We start from the raw sequence: 16842 nt of genomic DNA on the forward strand, positions 1-16842 counted from the left end.
GAGGAGTTAGAGGATAAAGTGTTGGATGAATGTGATCAAAGTACATTGTATAAATGTATGAAATATTAGATTAAACAAAAATTACTTTTTAAAAGAAAAAAGCATAGCTTACTAGAACTCTTGACATATAGTTAGGGCAACTCTCAGAAGAAAGTTTATAACTGAATGCTTACATTGAAAAAGGTAGCAAAACCTCAAATGAGTAATGGAATGATATATTTCAAGGTCCTAGGAAACAATCACAATCCTAGCTCAGAAACTACGGAGTGCAAGAAATAATAAGGATGAGAGTAGAAATTAATGAAATGAAAGATAAAAACATATACATCCAAGAGTTGATTCCTTAAAAAAAGAAAAAAAAAGATGGCAACCCCCTAGCAAAATAAACCAAAAGAAAGAGAAGACACAAAATAAAATGAGAGGTGAAAGTGTGGGGGGATGTTTATTACAGGTTTTAATGAAATTCAGATAATCATTAGAAAGTACTGTGAAAGGCAGCCAGGAAGGAGAGAGAATGAGAGAGGGAACTAGAGACAGGGATGAATGAAATAAACTATCGTGACTTATACTTCCATTCATGTGAATGTCATAATGAAAATTAGATTTCTGTGAAATATGTCTATACATTATCTCATCCTTGTGACAATATCAGGGAGTCACCAACACAAACACAATGTCTACTATACCACCAAACAATATAATATTCAGGACAATCATTATATTTGTGGTTTGTCGTTGGCCAAAGCATGACATGGTGCATGTGTGTATTTGTCAATAACTTCTCGTGGTGTGAATACCTGTGGAATATCTGATATTAGTGAGCCAGCCATGGGTGGGTGAATAGGGGTTCTGAGGTCACAGAAAGGGACTGCAATATACAGAAAGGGCAGAAGATTTATGTTCATATCTGTCTCCACAATGTTGTGTCTCTCATCCCCCATGCCAAAGACCAAGGAAGTATGGAACCCAAGTAGGAGCTGCCTCTGCTGGCTGGGTTACATGTCACAGACGAGAAATGTCAAGATTAGGACACCTCAATCATGTAGAAATGGAGTGGCAAAAGCCTGTGTTTTCTGGTGCCTCCCTGACCAATAACTGATAGTGAGGTATTCCTGCATCCAGTACTGAGATTTTCATTTAATAACTAGTATCTTCTGGGAGCAGAATTGCCCACCCATGCAGGGGACTTATATTCAACCGTCTTTTTTGTATAGCATGTTTTAAAATTAGCTTACCAACTAGTGCCTTTCCATAGACCTATTTGTATATGCTTAGTTTTGGCTAACATACACTCTCCACTCCCTATTCCCACTTAAAATCTCCCCTTAGGGGCATTATTAAGGATCAAGTGCCTTCTTCCCTAGAGAGAGCCATTATCTCTATCTTCTAGCTTTCTGCTGAATAAATGTATTAGAAAAGATTTTTTTTCCAGAATAAATGTGGCAATAAGCTGATACAAAACAGGGTTCATCTGCATAGGAAAGCTAGGGTGTGTAGGACACTTCAACCTAAATACTGTGTTTACCATTCAATGCAATCTCATTCTATAGCCATGGTTCTCCACCTTCCTAATGCTGCAACCCTTTAATACGGTTCCTCATGTTGTGGTGACCCCCAACCATAAAATTATTTTTTGTTGCTACTTCATAACTGTAATTTTGCTACTGTTGATCTGCTGTATGGTGGGAATGAGGCCTCTGCAAGTGGCACATTAAGCTGCGTGGTGGATTTAGCCTTTGCTAGTACAAAACAACAACAAAAAAAAGGTTTCTGGGGTACACGCTGCTTGGATAAAAGCATAGACCCACGATGGCTCCCAGAGCTGGCGGAAAATGTACCACCGCCATGTTGGGAAGCTGAAGGGGGCAGAGCCTGCAGCCACAGCGCCGTTTCAGGCTTAGAAGGCTACAGTTTAAAGCAATAAGTTCGCAATAAGACTGATTCAGATGAAATAGTTTATAATACATGTAAAAATGTACATAGGCTTAAAAGAAAAAAATATATATACCGTTATATAAACAAGTAGTAGCTAAAAAATAAAGTGTTTAAAAAAACAGTAAAGGTAATAAGCCACATAAAGATGGCTACCACACAGAGAATCTGGATTATGTTCTCTTTGATATTTGTAACTGAAGAAAAACATTTGATTGCAAAAGCTGTTGAGTTATGCCAAATTGTATATTTTAAAGGTACCTTGACTTCAAAATTTGAATGTAAGGATATGTTGCTTTGGAAAGGAGGCTCTGTTTTTGTTTCTACAGAAAGCCTATGGATTTGTTCCAGATTAAGATACATCAGATTTGACCAGCCAAGACCACCTGAAAGGTCTCTGATGACACCATGGCCCAGATGATCCAACATCCAGAATCGTTTCAAGGCAACTGGCTCAGATGATACAGCCTCACGGACTACTCCATGATCCTAAAATTTTATTTGTGTCCCCATAAGATACAGCGCCCCCCTCCAGCAGGAAGTAGTAAGAGAAGCTGCGCCCAAATTCCCAAATATACCAAGCTGGCTTTGGAGATATGTAAAAGTTAAAACCTTCCTTTAAAAAAAAGAAAAGGGGAAGTGCTGTGGGATGGTCTGTATGTCAAATTGCTCTGATTGGTCAATAAATAAAACACTGATTGGCCAGTGGCCAGGCAGGAAGTAGGTGGGACAAGGAGAGAAGAGAAGTCTGGGAAGCGGAAGGCTGAGGCAGAGAGACACTGCCAGCCGCCACCATGACCAGCAGCATGTGAAGACACTGGTAAGCCACCAGCCACGTGGCAAGGTATAGATTTATGGAAATGGATTAATTTAAGCTATAAGAACAGTTAGCTAGAAGCCTGCCATGGCCATACAGTTTGTATGCAATATAAGTCTCTGTGTTTACTTGGTTGGGTCTGAGCGGCTGTGGGACTGGCGGGTGAGAGAGATTTGTCCTGACTGTGGGCCAGGCAGGAAAACTCTAGCTACAGTTATGAATCATAATGTAAATATTTTTAGATCGAGGTTTGTCAAAGGGGTTGTGACCCACAGTTTGAGAAGTGCTCTTTACAGTATAGCTAAATTTCACACTTTACAAGTTGCATGATGAGCAATCTTTTGGCAAATACAACAGTTTATGGGACATTCTTGAATTCTGTCATCTCAGAATACATGCCAAAGCTGAAGGAAAACTGACTTCTAGTTGGTATTTGTCTATTAGCAATGTCTTTCAAAAGAAAAAAAGTAAGTTTATTTATTTCTTGTGTATGGACATCTTGCTTGCAACAGTTGTTTGTTGTTTCGGAGGCCAGGAAGTGGCATTGGATCCCCTAGGACTAGAGTTATGAATGGTTGTGAAGTGCTACGTGGGTGCTAGGAATTGAACCCAGGTCCTCTGGAAGAGCATCTATTGCTCTTAACCACTGAGCCATCTCTTCAGCATCCAAGAACTTATTTTTGAAGTAAAACCTATCAGTTTAATTTTTCATACACTATATTTGAGGTTTATCTAACTATGTTTTTCTCAGTCAATGTTGTCATACCTCATGCATTGCTTACAAGATTTATCATTAATTTTTCATACCCTGTATTTTAAATTTTCCCCTATATTTTCTCCTTTTGCTTTTCTGAACTTATTTTACTTGGACACAATATTTTCTTTTAAGTTTTTCCATTATCAAGCTTTTCCTTTTATCTGGGGAACAAAATACATCTTCATCTCTGAGGAGACAACACAGATACAGCTTCTGGTCTGCCCATCAAGCCTGGGATGCTCTCTCTTAGAGCTGGCAATACGTGATGTAAACCTGGTTTTATCAGCATAGAGATCTACTGTGCTAGGAGCCCTTCAACCTAAACACTGTTTATCATCTAAGCCCCTCTGGAGTGTGGATAAATCTTACGAGTTGTAAGTTATACACAAAACAATTTTGCAACTAAATACAACATTCTCTGGAACATTCTTCAATCAGTATTTGGTACATGATAGCACTATGTGGATGGTAACACTGACAGTTAACCAAGGGCCAACCCTTTAGCTGGAGGAGAGATGCTCAGACCAGCTGGTAACCCTTTCCTCTCTGGAACATCAGAATGAGCACATGGTAGGGACATATGATTTCTTTTGCCTCGCTCTCTTACACATAATTCTCGTGATGAACTCTTTTCTGAAAGTCTCCTTGGAAATCTGCTCAGGATTCCATAGACTTCAATCTGAATCTTGTCCCTCAATTTTGTCCATGTTGTTTTTCATCAACATCAACATCCTCTGTCACTAGATCAGATATAAAAGGAAGGAGACTTTTGAATGGCAGTCCCATTTCTAAGAAGTCAAGCATGTTGACATCTCTATAGGTCTTCCATAAGGACAGGCACTACCTCTTTGGTAGCGTTTCTGAAATCTTTTCTTTTAGACTCTTTGGACCTTGTGTGAAAAAACTCAATTAAAAAAAGAAAAGAAAAGAAAAAAAGGAAAAGAAAAAAAAAAGTTGTCCACTTCCAAGCCAGTAGCCTGCTCTTTGAGATCTTTGTTTTCATGGGAACATTTCCAACTCTGTCATATACACAATACTGACGCCTGCTTTCCTCCTTGAATGAAGCAACAGGAAGGCATTAACAAGGCACCTGGTCTTCTTCCTCTTTATCACTTGTGTAAGTGAAGAACCAGCTGCCGGAAAGCGATTGCCAGACTTGTGAAAAACCCTGAGTTGAATGACCAGTGCCTCTCTGTGAATGGCGCCAGTGCAGCTAGCTGAGGTACACAGGATTTGAACAACTGGAGTAATAATAGACTCGTCCAAGGCAATCTCTTCAGGCTGCTCCCCTCAGAGGTTGTCTTTCTCTAGAGGTAGAATTATTAGGTATGGGAAACCAATTCTTTCAAAACTTCCTATATTCCTGCCTTTGGACAGGAAATCCTGGTTAGACCTGAAATGAAATATTAAAAGGCACTGATTTCAATTGCTACAGACTGAAACAGGTGTCGGAGGAAGGATGGTCTTCTCCCACTCAACAGATGCTTATGGACAGAAAAGCCACTGCCTGAGCACCCCGGGGGAGGGCTGGGGCTTCCCTTAACTGTGCAGCTTAAAGCACACACCATAGGGCTCTTTCTCATCCCACATCAGCCACTGTGGATGACTTGACATTACCTGAGACCATGACAGGCACTGAGATCACACTCCGGCTCTCCCATAGTGAGGACCACTCTTCCGTCCTCAGCTAAACAAACAACAAATCACATCTAGCAAAGAAGTGCCAACACCCACAGAAGGTGAGGAATGAGCCCACACCTCCATGCCTGAAGGGTGAGGCAGGTGCCAGAGTAAAGAAAACGTAGCAATTACAATCAGCAAGTGTATCAGGGCAGTGAGGACACAAACCTAGTTGCTCAAGATCACTATTGGCAGATTATCTGATTTTTCTATCAATATCAGAAATCCACATTTTATAGAGGTGGATATACTATGAGATCTTCTGGTATGGGTATTTACAAATTTCTGTTAACAAATTAAAAAAAAAAAAAAAACCCTAATATAAATAACTGTCCCCTCCCCCTACACAAGCACTCTATGCTCTGCAGTACTGCAGAGGCTTATCACACTTCCCACCGCCCAGAGCCTTATAATGCAGAACTGCTAACAAAGCTGAGTGTTTTGTGAGGTGCAGACCATCTGAGTTTAGAGGCAAGACAATTGCAAAGACACATGAGCTGATTCTAAAAATAGTCTGCAGAAAGAAACGGAGACATTCTATCCCCAAATGTTGTTGGAGTAGCTGGAAGTTTTAAAGAAACTCTTGGCGAGTCAATGGCTATTTTTTGAATGCATAAAGAAAAAAAAAATCCCAGGAGCATCTGTGCATCTAGAGGAAATAATTTTACCTCCTGGAAAATTTAAAAACGAGCGGATGAGAAAATAAATTCTGCGCTGCCATCAAGAGTTCTTTTGAGGATATCAAAAAGAGATTAAGATCAAGAATAGATTCTGTTGACACAACTTACTTGATCATGGATAAATGACCCCCGGTAAGTTGACCGAGCTCCAATATAGTGACATTTCTACCTGGAAATGACAAGACAGGCCCACTTTACACGACTGCTGTTGCACAATTAGTAATAAAACAGATCCAAGCACAGTATCCACGTGGGAGGCACCTGCCACACACCTCGTAAGTACTGCGGTAAGTACTGCGGTCTCATGCAGGTGATTCGGATCGAGAGCGGGGCTCATACCCACATCTGCCCCCGCGAGTTGAGAAACTAAGGAGGAATGACTTGTTTCCCATTCATTAGTCTATGGGTAAGCAGTTGAGGCTAGCCTTTGGCTCACGTTGCTTTACAGCTCTGAGTCAGGAAGTGGTCTGGGAAGAGAGTGCTGTCCAGGGGTCCCCCAAGAGGCCACAGGTTTGTGAGTTAGTTGTCTCTTTGTCGTCCTTACATGGAATGGTGACCTACCTGATTGCCAGGCAAAATTGTGAATAAGTGGCTAATGACGAAACAGTCAGGGGTCTGAGCAAAACAAGATCGAAAGACTGGTAACAAGAGGGTCTGGTAGGAAAATATGTTCTGGTATGTACATGGACCCGCACGGCCATGTATACACACGCACACGCATGCTCACACACGCACGCACACATGCGCACGCACACACACGAGTGTAGTAGTCTGGACTTGCTATGAACTAAGATGTCAAAACTTTACTATCGACTACAGTTGATAACAAGTATCTCCTTTTTATTTCTTTTTTAAGGAAACCCTCAAAGTTGGCTATTCCCCACTTTAGAAAACTATAGATACTATGATCTGAAAACAATTCAGTGCTAGAAAGGTTAAAAAATATTAATGTTTAACCTTTTTTATGATAGTGACTACAGGATTTTCATTCATCACTCCCACAAATGTGCATCCAAGAATTTTTTCTGTACATATTCAAAGAAAAAAATGGGCAGGGGTATCTTCTTAAGTGCATTAAAATGAATTTTAATAAGCTATTTCAATTTAAGCAAGGAACTTGAATGCCAGCTATCAATGCGAAATGACATGAAACAAACACATTATGAACATGCAGAAATCTGGATTTACAATGGGAATGCTGACAGCTTCTAAATCAAACAGCACTCAATCACTAATTTTCTTTGAGGGTAAGATTTGTACCCTGCTGGGCCTATAATTTTGTTTTCTCTTTTTGTGCTGTTCATGTGTAAATATTGCCAATTTCATTTGACACAAAGAAGGAAAACAACTTCATTTTGTTTCTAAGCTAATGAATGGCACAGAGAGTCCCCTCTAGAGGAGGGGGCGTGATACAAGTTCCCTGACAAAGATTTGAGGGGGAAAAACCAGCCATTTCAAATGTTTGTAACAAGGAAACAAATTTATTGATTTTTAAAAGACAAGACACCATTTTGTTTTGAAAAACACAAGAAAGCTAGCCTGAGTTCAAGTCTGAAATATTCAGAAAAAATCCTACTAATATCTTTAGTATGTTCCAGTCATTTGTTTAAACAACACACTAAAAGTTAATATATATTTTTATAATTATAAAAGTTCCCCAGTTATTGTACAGTACACAATACAAATCGCCCACAAACTAGTATTTAGCTCCCGCCAATCTTGAGAGGACATGGTATACTAAAAGATTTAGCGTTTCTCACAAAAATCACATCAGGAAATACGTATTTACAAAATCAAATACATTATACAAAAACCATCACATGTTATTCGGTAAAGATGTTTTTAAATAATTAAAAAGTTTATTCAACTGTAGTCCAAAAACTGGAAAAGAACATTACATTATCTCACACATACAATCTCTACAAAAGTTGCTTACCTCATTTACATAATATATTCAGTCGATTGTAAAATAAATGCTCAAATATCTCCTAGTGTTCCTATGTTGTGTGCTTGTGGGACTGAAGAATGTAATCTGCCACTTACTAAGTGAAATTTAAATGATGGCACTTAAAAAAAATACAGTATTTAAAAAAAACACAATGAAAGAAGTTTTACCTAGAAGGTACGAAAGCCCTGAGTGATAGTGGAGTTACTGATTGGTAAGCGCTACAATTAACCTAATTAAAAGTTTACCACCTCAGGCACAAATTCCCAAGTGTTCTCAAGGCACTCACGTAAGTTTCTGGAACCAACTCATTGGTCGCCACCACAGGTCCAAATTGATGATGGAGATGAGCAGAGAAAAGAATCTGCTTCAGTACAAAAGATGTTTTTAAACGAATAAAATTTAATACCTTCCTTATCAGATCATATAAAATTGAATATGGTAGGCTAAAACAAGGCAATCATTTGTTCAGAAATGATAATTTATTCCAGGAAAATTTACTTGGTCATCAAAAGTCAATCAGAGTTTTATTTTTGCTTTCCTCCCCAGAATCAAACTTCTCACAGAGATTTGTTATCATCATTATTGAGCTACATAAATGATTCTTACCAAATATTTCATTACTCAGGGCTTCCAATCCCAACGTCATACTTTATTTAAAAGAAAAAAAGAAAGAAAGAAAACAAAGAAAAGGGGGGGAAAAGATTCAAATATCAGAACCAAATAGAAGAGACAAAACATTTCTTTTAAAAAGACGTATCACCAATCCCTTTAAACAAAAGGAGAATCAATCCTAGGTAGTCACTTTGTAAGCGGCTTTTACTATTTAAGTAAAATTGGTAAACTAAACTCAGGTCTACTGGCACATAAAATCACTAGCAGCAATGGGCAAGGCATGCAAACTGAGAAGCATTTACAGTAAATCATCATGAAGATTCAAAAGAGGAGAGCTAAAGTAAAACCCTTTGAGTATTGCATGTTAACACATGAGTCATTTGCATGGTCTGACTTCCTCAACTGCCTAAGAAGCAACGTGCGGACACTTGCACTATGCTACAGATGTCCAGCAGACATCGGAATAGGTTACGCTCCTGTGTGTGCGCCAGGCGAGGGCGGCGCAGGCACATCTGCACACAACACCACTCTGTGCTCTGTCACACAGGGGAGGACCAGATCAACTGTCCAGAAATTCCCTCCAAGAAATCAGCAATGTAAGCAGAATGACATTCAGAGATATCTGAAGCAGTAGTCACAGCAGCTCCTGACAGAAGAGCTTAGAGCAAGTGAGTGCCTTGCTCGCCATTCTGTCTCTCTTTGTCTTATTAGTATTAACGTTTTGGAGCATAGGTAAAATTATGCCCCGTATGAATTTCCAAATAATATTTTATGGTAGATGCAACTCCAAAGAGCCTAAATGTCCCGAGTTCAGCTGTGTTCAGTGGAACTCATTTCTTCCTAAGGCTTCACTTACACTTGTATTTTCTAAAGCTAAATAAATGAGATCTTTTGTTTTGGGAGAAAAGAAGAAATGTAACCCTTATTTTATCATACCTTTTAAAGGCAATCAGGTACCTCCAGTGTGCAGAAATCAGTTACAACATAGGCCTGCATAGGCCCACGTATGTGTCCTCCTTTTCTAGAGAGTCATGTGATGCTAGAAAAGTTGATTTTGTCTTCTGTAAACAGTACACTTACTTAGATGGCAGTGAATATTTGGGAATAAATATATTAAGCCCTCTTGAAGTAAAATTAAGAGTTGTATATAAAATGCAAGTGTTCGGAATGGAGACACTTTCTTTTCTGACCCCCCTTTAAAAAACAGTGTAATTAGACATTTGGATATAGAGGCTATTTTACTTTTTTAAGTCTAAATAAATGATCTGGAAGGCTTTCATCCCCCATTGTATATCTTACAATGCTCAAAGGGTTAATACAAGGCATTACAGCAAAGAGCTTTTCCAGGACCAGAACTAAGCACTGAATTGATGCTTCAATTCCAGTCTTTGAAAATCACCAGACTCGCAGAAACACTAGGGTTCTGTTAATGGGTTTGTCTACCATGTACATGGAGGTTGCTCTGATCCAGTCACAGTCCGATGTTCAACAACACTGCATGCCGGCCCTCCTCCCCCATACTCTGATGTGATCCACAGAGACTTCTGATTTTCATTTCTGGATAGTTTGGTTTGCTCAAAAGAATTTAGGGAGGGGGAGGTTATGACAAAGTCAATCTGTTATATATAACCACTGCCTTACCTCGTGTACAAATGTGACTAGTCAAGTTTTTCACTTCCTACTGTGTCCACGCAATGAGGACCATCACAGTGACACACTTTGTTTAAACAGATGTTTCAAGCACAGCATTATTTTAGACATTTCAAATAATAATATAATAATCTTTTAAAAACTGACAATGCATTAAACACTTGTAGAGAGTGTGTCCATGTAAAAAGGCCCACAATGACAGCATGGAAGCTGTCCTCACTCCTGACTGACATCTACAGCATTCTGCAAGAACATGTTCATTTTTGAACATCTACTACAAATCAAAGGCAGTTCATGTTGCACACTACTGACTTTAGGTATGCAGCGAGAAAACCATTGGTGTATTTTACTTCTGTTTTTAAAGTACACCATCTAAAGAGAGGTGCATGAACCGTGCTATACAGTACAAGGAAAATCACAAAAAGGAACGCAGATTTCTGAAAAGGCAGTAAGACTCATACAGTCAATCCAAACATGATTTGGATACAAATCCTGAAGTTATTAGTAACTTGATATCCAAAGGAAACTGGGCCCTGTGTTCCCAGGAGAAAGTTCACCCATTCCACCCATTGTTCACTGGTTTTGGAAGCGCAAATCTCTTGGCTATAATTCTCAAAGTATTTACTGATATTAAACTATACCTATGATACTCAATTGTATTACATGGAAATATCTCTTCTGAAATATACCAATAGCTCATGCACCTCTCTCCCCTTTTCCTCACTGGAAGTGTAGCACTTGGTTCATACTCGTGTATTTCAAGACTAGCATTTGATTACAATGCCAAGAAATACCAGAAGTCCTTAAAATGAGTATTATGTCAATCAGTCTACAATGAAGTCTCATTGTAGTGGCTGATACTTAGAAAAGCCAGTTTCAGTGAATGGAAAATGGAAACAAAATGTTAAATGACTACAACAAATTTGATTATTCTAATTTATGCCTGCATTTAATTACTGTTTTTGTTTTCTAATATATTTCACAATTCAAATCCAAAATTGATGTGTGTGCAAGTGTGTACTACAAATAATTAGAAGTGTCATAAGCCATAGGTATTCTGTTGTGTGTATTAGTTAGACCTATCTACACTGGTGTAAAAGGATTAATGTTCCTAAATATTTATATAAGATTCCAGAATATTTTAGAGTCAGTTCCAACTGTAATAATTACGTTCTACTCTGTCCTAATTTAGAACAAACCATGAACAACTGGTAGAAATGATGAAATCTGGAGGGCCACTTAGTCCCTCACTCTCACGAATCTACATCTGTCCATTGTCAGCAGATTCCTTTCATGATACGAGTATCCCCGACATTAGGTTAAATGAAACAGTGATACAAATACATTCAAAATCAACCAATAAACACAGTGAAACCAGTAAATACATTTGGTCCAATACAGACATGATGTCATCCGGGGATGACTGGTAGAGACAGGAGACTGAAAGACCTCAGGAGGGATAGTTAAAATGGAGAGAGTTCTGTTATGATTGAAATTTTATGTGTAAACATTTTCTAACTTGCAATGAAGTAGATCCATGGTCTTTTGTAGCGTATGATAGATTATGCAGGGGAGGGGGATGCAAATTCATTGCCTTTGGGGATCTTCAGTAAATGAAGTGATGCTTGGATGCCAGTGAAGACTCAAGTAAATTGCTCGATATAAAATCAGAATCCACTAAAAATTATATTTATGCCATTTTAATTTTACTTCAGAAATGCTATTGATGTTCAGAAGTTTGAGACAATCAATCAGGCAAGAACAGTTTCAATACACTGTGTTTCCTGATAAGCCATTTGGTATCTTTAACTTTCCAGAGTGGTACAGCCTCATCACCTCAACCATACCCCTCACCCAACCCAACTGGAAAGATGAAGTCTTCAGTTTGATATAGGCCTCAGTCGTGATCTATACATCATCTTGTGCTTTCCTTTCATTTTTTGGCTTTATTGATTTTGTTATTTATTGACTTTCACTGATTTACTTTTATAGTTAGTTAAACGAAAGGATGTGTCCTGTGTTGTTGTTGTTGTTGATGATGATGATGGTTGAATTCTTAAAAGAACCTTGGCTTTTCATGCAAAATAAAATGTGATGAGCCTGTGCTCTTTAGGATCTCACTTCTGACTGTAGCCGACTCCTGCTCCATGTGTGTGCATGCATGCATGGGTGAGTGCCTGTGTGTGTGTGTGTGTGTGTGTGTGTGTGTGTGCATGTGTGTGTGTGTGTTTATACAGAGACACCTGACACACAGACAGACATTTAGACTGAAAAGATGCACTTCAATAAGTACCTGCTTTTTTTGTTAGCTTTCCAGAATTGTAACTAGATAAGAATGGTCTACAACATACGATCTTTATGTAAAATGTTTGTATGAAAACTAGCCTGTTAGTCCACACCCTTAGCAATCTGATTTATAATCAAGTGATATTCAGCTCCAAGGATAAAACATAGACAAGTCCACTCACAGTCACTCAGAGAGAAACTGAAGTTTTTGTCTCTTTGTTTTGCTTCATTTCCCCCTAAATTCCCCTTGAAGAACATGTGACCTGTCCTTACTTCAGGAATCTGAGCATGACAGGCACACTTTACCAAATGGATTGAAGAGTTATTCACACGAACAAAATAAACCTTACTAAACCTTAGCTCAGTTCTGTTTTAAGGCACCATGTAATAGCCGAGGTACGATGATCCCTGATGTACATTCTTCAATGGCAATGGTCCATCCAGCCACCTATCCAAATCCTATAGAATCGGGGTCAGCAACAGTGAGGTGTGCCAGTCACACTGCCTTCAGGTTCTGTGTAAAATTGAAATCCATGTACTTTAGAAACCAGGAAATAACAATATGCAGGGCGCTACATTCCTTGCATTCTATACATTTTCTTTTATAATAGCAGCATTTTGAACTACTATTAGAAAAAAGACCTGGAATAAAAGAAAGTCATCCAAATGGAATGGTTTCCTGTATGTCCAGCTCAGTATAAGTAGCATGTACACTTAAAAAAAAAGTCAAGTCATTTTTCAGCTTCAGTATCTAACTATAACAGCCCCACTTAAGAGCAGAATGCATCTGTGCAGTGGTCCCAATACAGAATCAGTAGTCTTTAAACAGAGGAACTGGTATGCAAGTAATAGTTAAAAGTCGATGCCTAACGGAAGCTTGCATTGTTAACATGGTGTAATAGTTATGTACACAAATTATGTACATATTAGCATAATCTCTTGCCATTCTGTCATTTACCCTGAACTGATAAATGCACAGCTCATTTTTTTTCAGAGAAAAATAGATGACCTTCCCAACCCTCTAGCACTATAATAAAAACGCTCTGTATTCTCTCTGTACTCCAAAATGTTATCAAAATAGTGTCTCATGGTTCTGTCCAATGAAAAGCACCTTTCAGAAGCAAATTTGATGCATCTGCTGCCAAATGGGCATGCCTCCAGTGTAAATCAAAGAAATTCATTTCTTTTGATATTTCACAGAAGTGCATCTAATTAAAAAACTTACACATAAAATCATACACCAAGACTAACAATCAACAATAAAATATTTTAAGCTACAAAATGTAAATTACTTTTTAATTATGAGAAAACAAAAACAATGACATTACGTGTTGTAAAAATCCTTCTTGACACCTGAAACTAAGGGAAGCGGGGGGGGGGGGGGGGGACCTCTTATTATTAAAAGGCAAATAATTTGTGTTAAAAAAAAAAAAGACCTGGAAAAATACATACACCCATTCCATTTCACAACTTCAAAAAGGTAATGTTCAGCACAGAAAGACTTTTGACAACAGTTAACCTTCAGGCTTGTTAAACTTTCAGCATAAGCCCAGATCAGTGGGGTCAAAGAAGCTGGAAAACCGGTTTTCCTGCTGCCGTTAGACTGCGGTGTATGTGTTGCCCGTGGCGCTGCACTGCCGGATGGTCTGAGTGCTCGTGACAATGTGCTCACTGTGGATGGGACTCAGGAGGCTGGGCTGCACACCACTCTCCAGGACCGGCGGCATGCAGCCGACGGGGAAGGCCTGGTTCAACTCTGTTTTCTCTCTTTTGGCCTGAGGCTCAGAAGAATCATCCAGGTCTTCATCCATCTCACTTTCTACTTCACTGCCTTCATCTGCACAAACACACACCACCGGAAGACATCAACACACGCGTCAGAGGCACCTGAGCATACCGGCTCACTCAGAATCCTCAGCTTTCCCTAGGGGAGGAAGCTTGCTGGCTTTCCTCTCCTGGGATTTTCTTCCCCTCAGTGCTACAGTGAAACAGCTACAATTCTTTCAGATGTTTGGAATTTTATATAAAATTTCTGTATTGAATAATGGCATAACTTGTGGCATCATAAAGTAGTCACTTTGGCATATTATACTGGTCTTGGGGGAGGGCACACAAAAATTTAGACTATGTTTTGTCTATGCTGACTTAATGTAGACGAGGCCTGTGCTGTTCCACAGAAAAACTACTGCACTATGACTCATGATATTACTACTGCGTAACTATTGCTCTACAGACAGCTAACACCAATTGAATGAATTCTTAATTCAATTGCTAAGAAAAAGCTAAATAATGAAGTGGTAATGTGAGATTTAAAAAATGCACAAAGGACTTCTTTGCTGGCAGCACTAATACTGTAAATACTTAAAATTCATTTCTGGAAATTAAACATATAAAACATTCACTTTTGCTCCCAAATTTTATTACATTGATATAACTTATTTTGTGGAAAAAACCCCACAAAACTTCATGTTCCATTTGTAGCCTGGGGAAATCCCAGGGTTTGGGGTAAATAGAACCAGCTGCACCCCATCAAAAAGGTGATGGCAGATCACAAATTCTGGCCTCCACTTTCCAAAGTGAAAAACAATCAAAACCATATAGCAAGCAGTAGCAAGAGGGCAAACTCCGTGTGAGCAGGCCAGGGATGGGAAGAGTGGAGGGTCCTGTTATCCATCTTATAGACAGAAATAGCCCTGAGAGAACAGTCTGAACACACTCAGGAGTTCTCAATCTATCTGACTGGGTCTGTCTTCTCTGAGTGACGGGGCTCCTTAGGATAGGCAACAGTGCAATCTGGAAAGCAAGTCCTTTCTCCAGCTCCTCAGGACAACGATGCCATTCTATAGACATCTGTGCTCCTTTCTGCGAACCCACTTGAGTTTAGTTGCACAAAAGCTGCAGTGAGGTACTCTTGGGGTTGGCCAGATTCTTTCCTTCCTCACTTTATGAAGAAGGCTGGAGGTAAGTAATCACCCACTTATTTTCCTGAAGGCTACTACTGCAATTCCACAGGTTGTACCTCCAAAGCTGGTGGTACATGCTGAGGGAGTCTAACTTTCTAATTTACCCGCTCTGGTACTAAAATGGAAATTAAGCCAAGAACAGTGGTAATAGCAACTTGTCAGAGAGGGATATCTAAAGAGTGATGATACAAATATGGCTCTAGCATAATGCTTTCTGCTCAACAGACACAGAAGGAGAACACTGGGAACCATGGGCAGCACACTTGGGTAAAGAGTGCTGCATCTCTTTGTAGACTCCCAAGCCCTTCCTCTGGCCTTAGTTTCTCTAGAGGCTCTGGTTAGAAGGTATAACTGTAGTTCTCCCTAGAAAATCCAATAACTATCACAATTCCTCAAGTCCCAAGCAAAAAGATGGCTATATTTACTGTGGTGTTGTTTTACTGAAAGACATGTTATGATTTAAAAGCGCATCATCATTTTCATAAGTTGTTCTTAGAAAGCTGGGTAGGATTTATGTGTTCTAGTCTCACTCAACTCACCTTTGACCCTCCTATTCTTTTTAGTGCATTGTCTTATTGACCATTAGGTTCTTCAGGAGTGCACATCGTGCATCCGTAGCAGCACACACTCAATTGACAATGCCAGCATTGACCTCTTCATCCTTCTCAACTGAACCACTGCTCACTGTGGCTTTACAATAAACACCACTGCTACAATAAACATCACTGTTCTTTTCCACTGAAAAGTTAACTGACTAGTAGATGGGTAAGCTAAGGGATTTTTTCCTTGCCTGGCCTTGAATAAAAACTTCTGGTCCAATATTAGAATTTTCTTCCAGGATTTTGGTCATGGTCAATAATTGTGATTTATATTGAACTTCTGTGAGAAAGTTTAAAGACATTTGGGACTGCATTGAAATTCACTTTTCTGCATCTAATACATGTCACGTGAAGAAGACATGGATGGAAAAAACAAACAGCAACATCATGAGGGATGCCAAGGACAGCTGGCTCCTGCTGTCACCCAGGTCTGCTTGCTACATCCAGAGGATCAGAGTGCTGCACAGTCACGCTGCTTCCTCTCACAGGATCTCAGTCAAAAAGTCCTTCAAAGTTTTCAGCTCTTACCTTTATCCAGATTTCCAGGAGACACAGCATTTAAATCACCGAACTGCAGAATAACAGACATTTGTGCAATAGTTACTACTTGACAGAATAAAAGAACACTCTATCAGTCTGTGGTAAAAACACCACTCCATGACTTTTTAAAAGTGTGAACTGCTGACCATTTTGATCTCTAACTAGAAAGGCCACACAATTTTCCAATCCAATGTGTCAAATTTGAAGTTTAAAATAAGTCGTGATCAAGCTGCCTTCACCTCTCTGAGAGAGAATAACAATTTTCTTTGGCTTCCATGCTCCGTTTTACTTTTATTTCAATTCAGCAATGAAGAAACAGGCCTGGCTGACCTGGATGGTGATGGGTGTGATGAAATGGATTTGGAAAAGCCCCCATCA

General features: G+C 39.2%; 1 protein-coding gene across 8 annotated transcripts in view; it reads right to left on the reverse strand.

Moving 5' to 3' along the window:
• Positions 1–7703: 7703 nt before the first annotated feature.
• Positions 7704–16842, reverse strand: part of Rfx3 (regulatory factor X3) — a 266547-nt gene continuing 257408 nt past the window's right edge. For all 8 annotated transcript variants that reach the window (XM_037205516.1, XM_037205509.1, XM_037205501.1 and 5 more), the window contains 2 exons: positions 16453–16495; positions 7704–14199 (listed from right to left, as the gene is read on the reverse strand). In XM_037205516.1, coding sequence (XP_037061411.1) covers positions 13961–14199; positions 16453–16495 — 282 coding nt within the window. In that variant the 3' untranslated portion in view covers positions 7704–13960. The remainder of the gene's footprint in view (positions 14200–16452; positions 16496–16842) is intronic.

Source organism: Peromyscus leucopus, chromosome 1 (genome assembly GCF_004664715.2).
Source record: "Peromyscus leucopus breed LL Stock chromosome 1, UCI_PerLeu_2.1, whole genome shotgun sequence".
NCBI classification, from domain to species: domain Eukaryota; kingdom Metazoa; phylum Chordata; class Mammalia; order Rodentia; family Cricetidae; genus Peromyscus; species Peromyscus leucopus.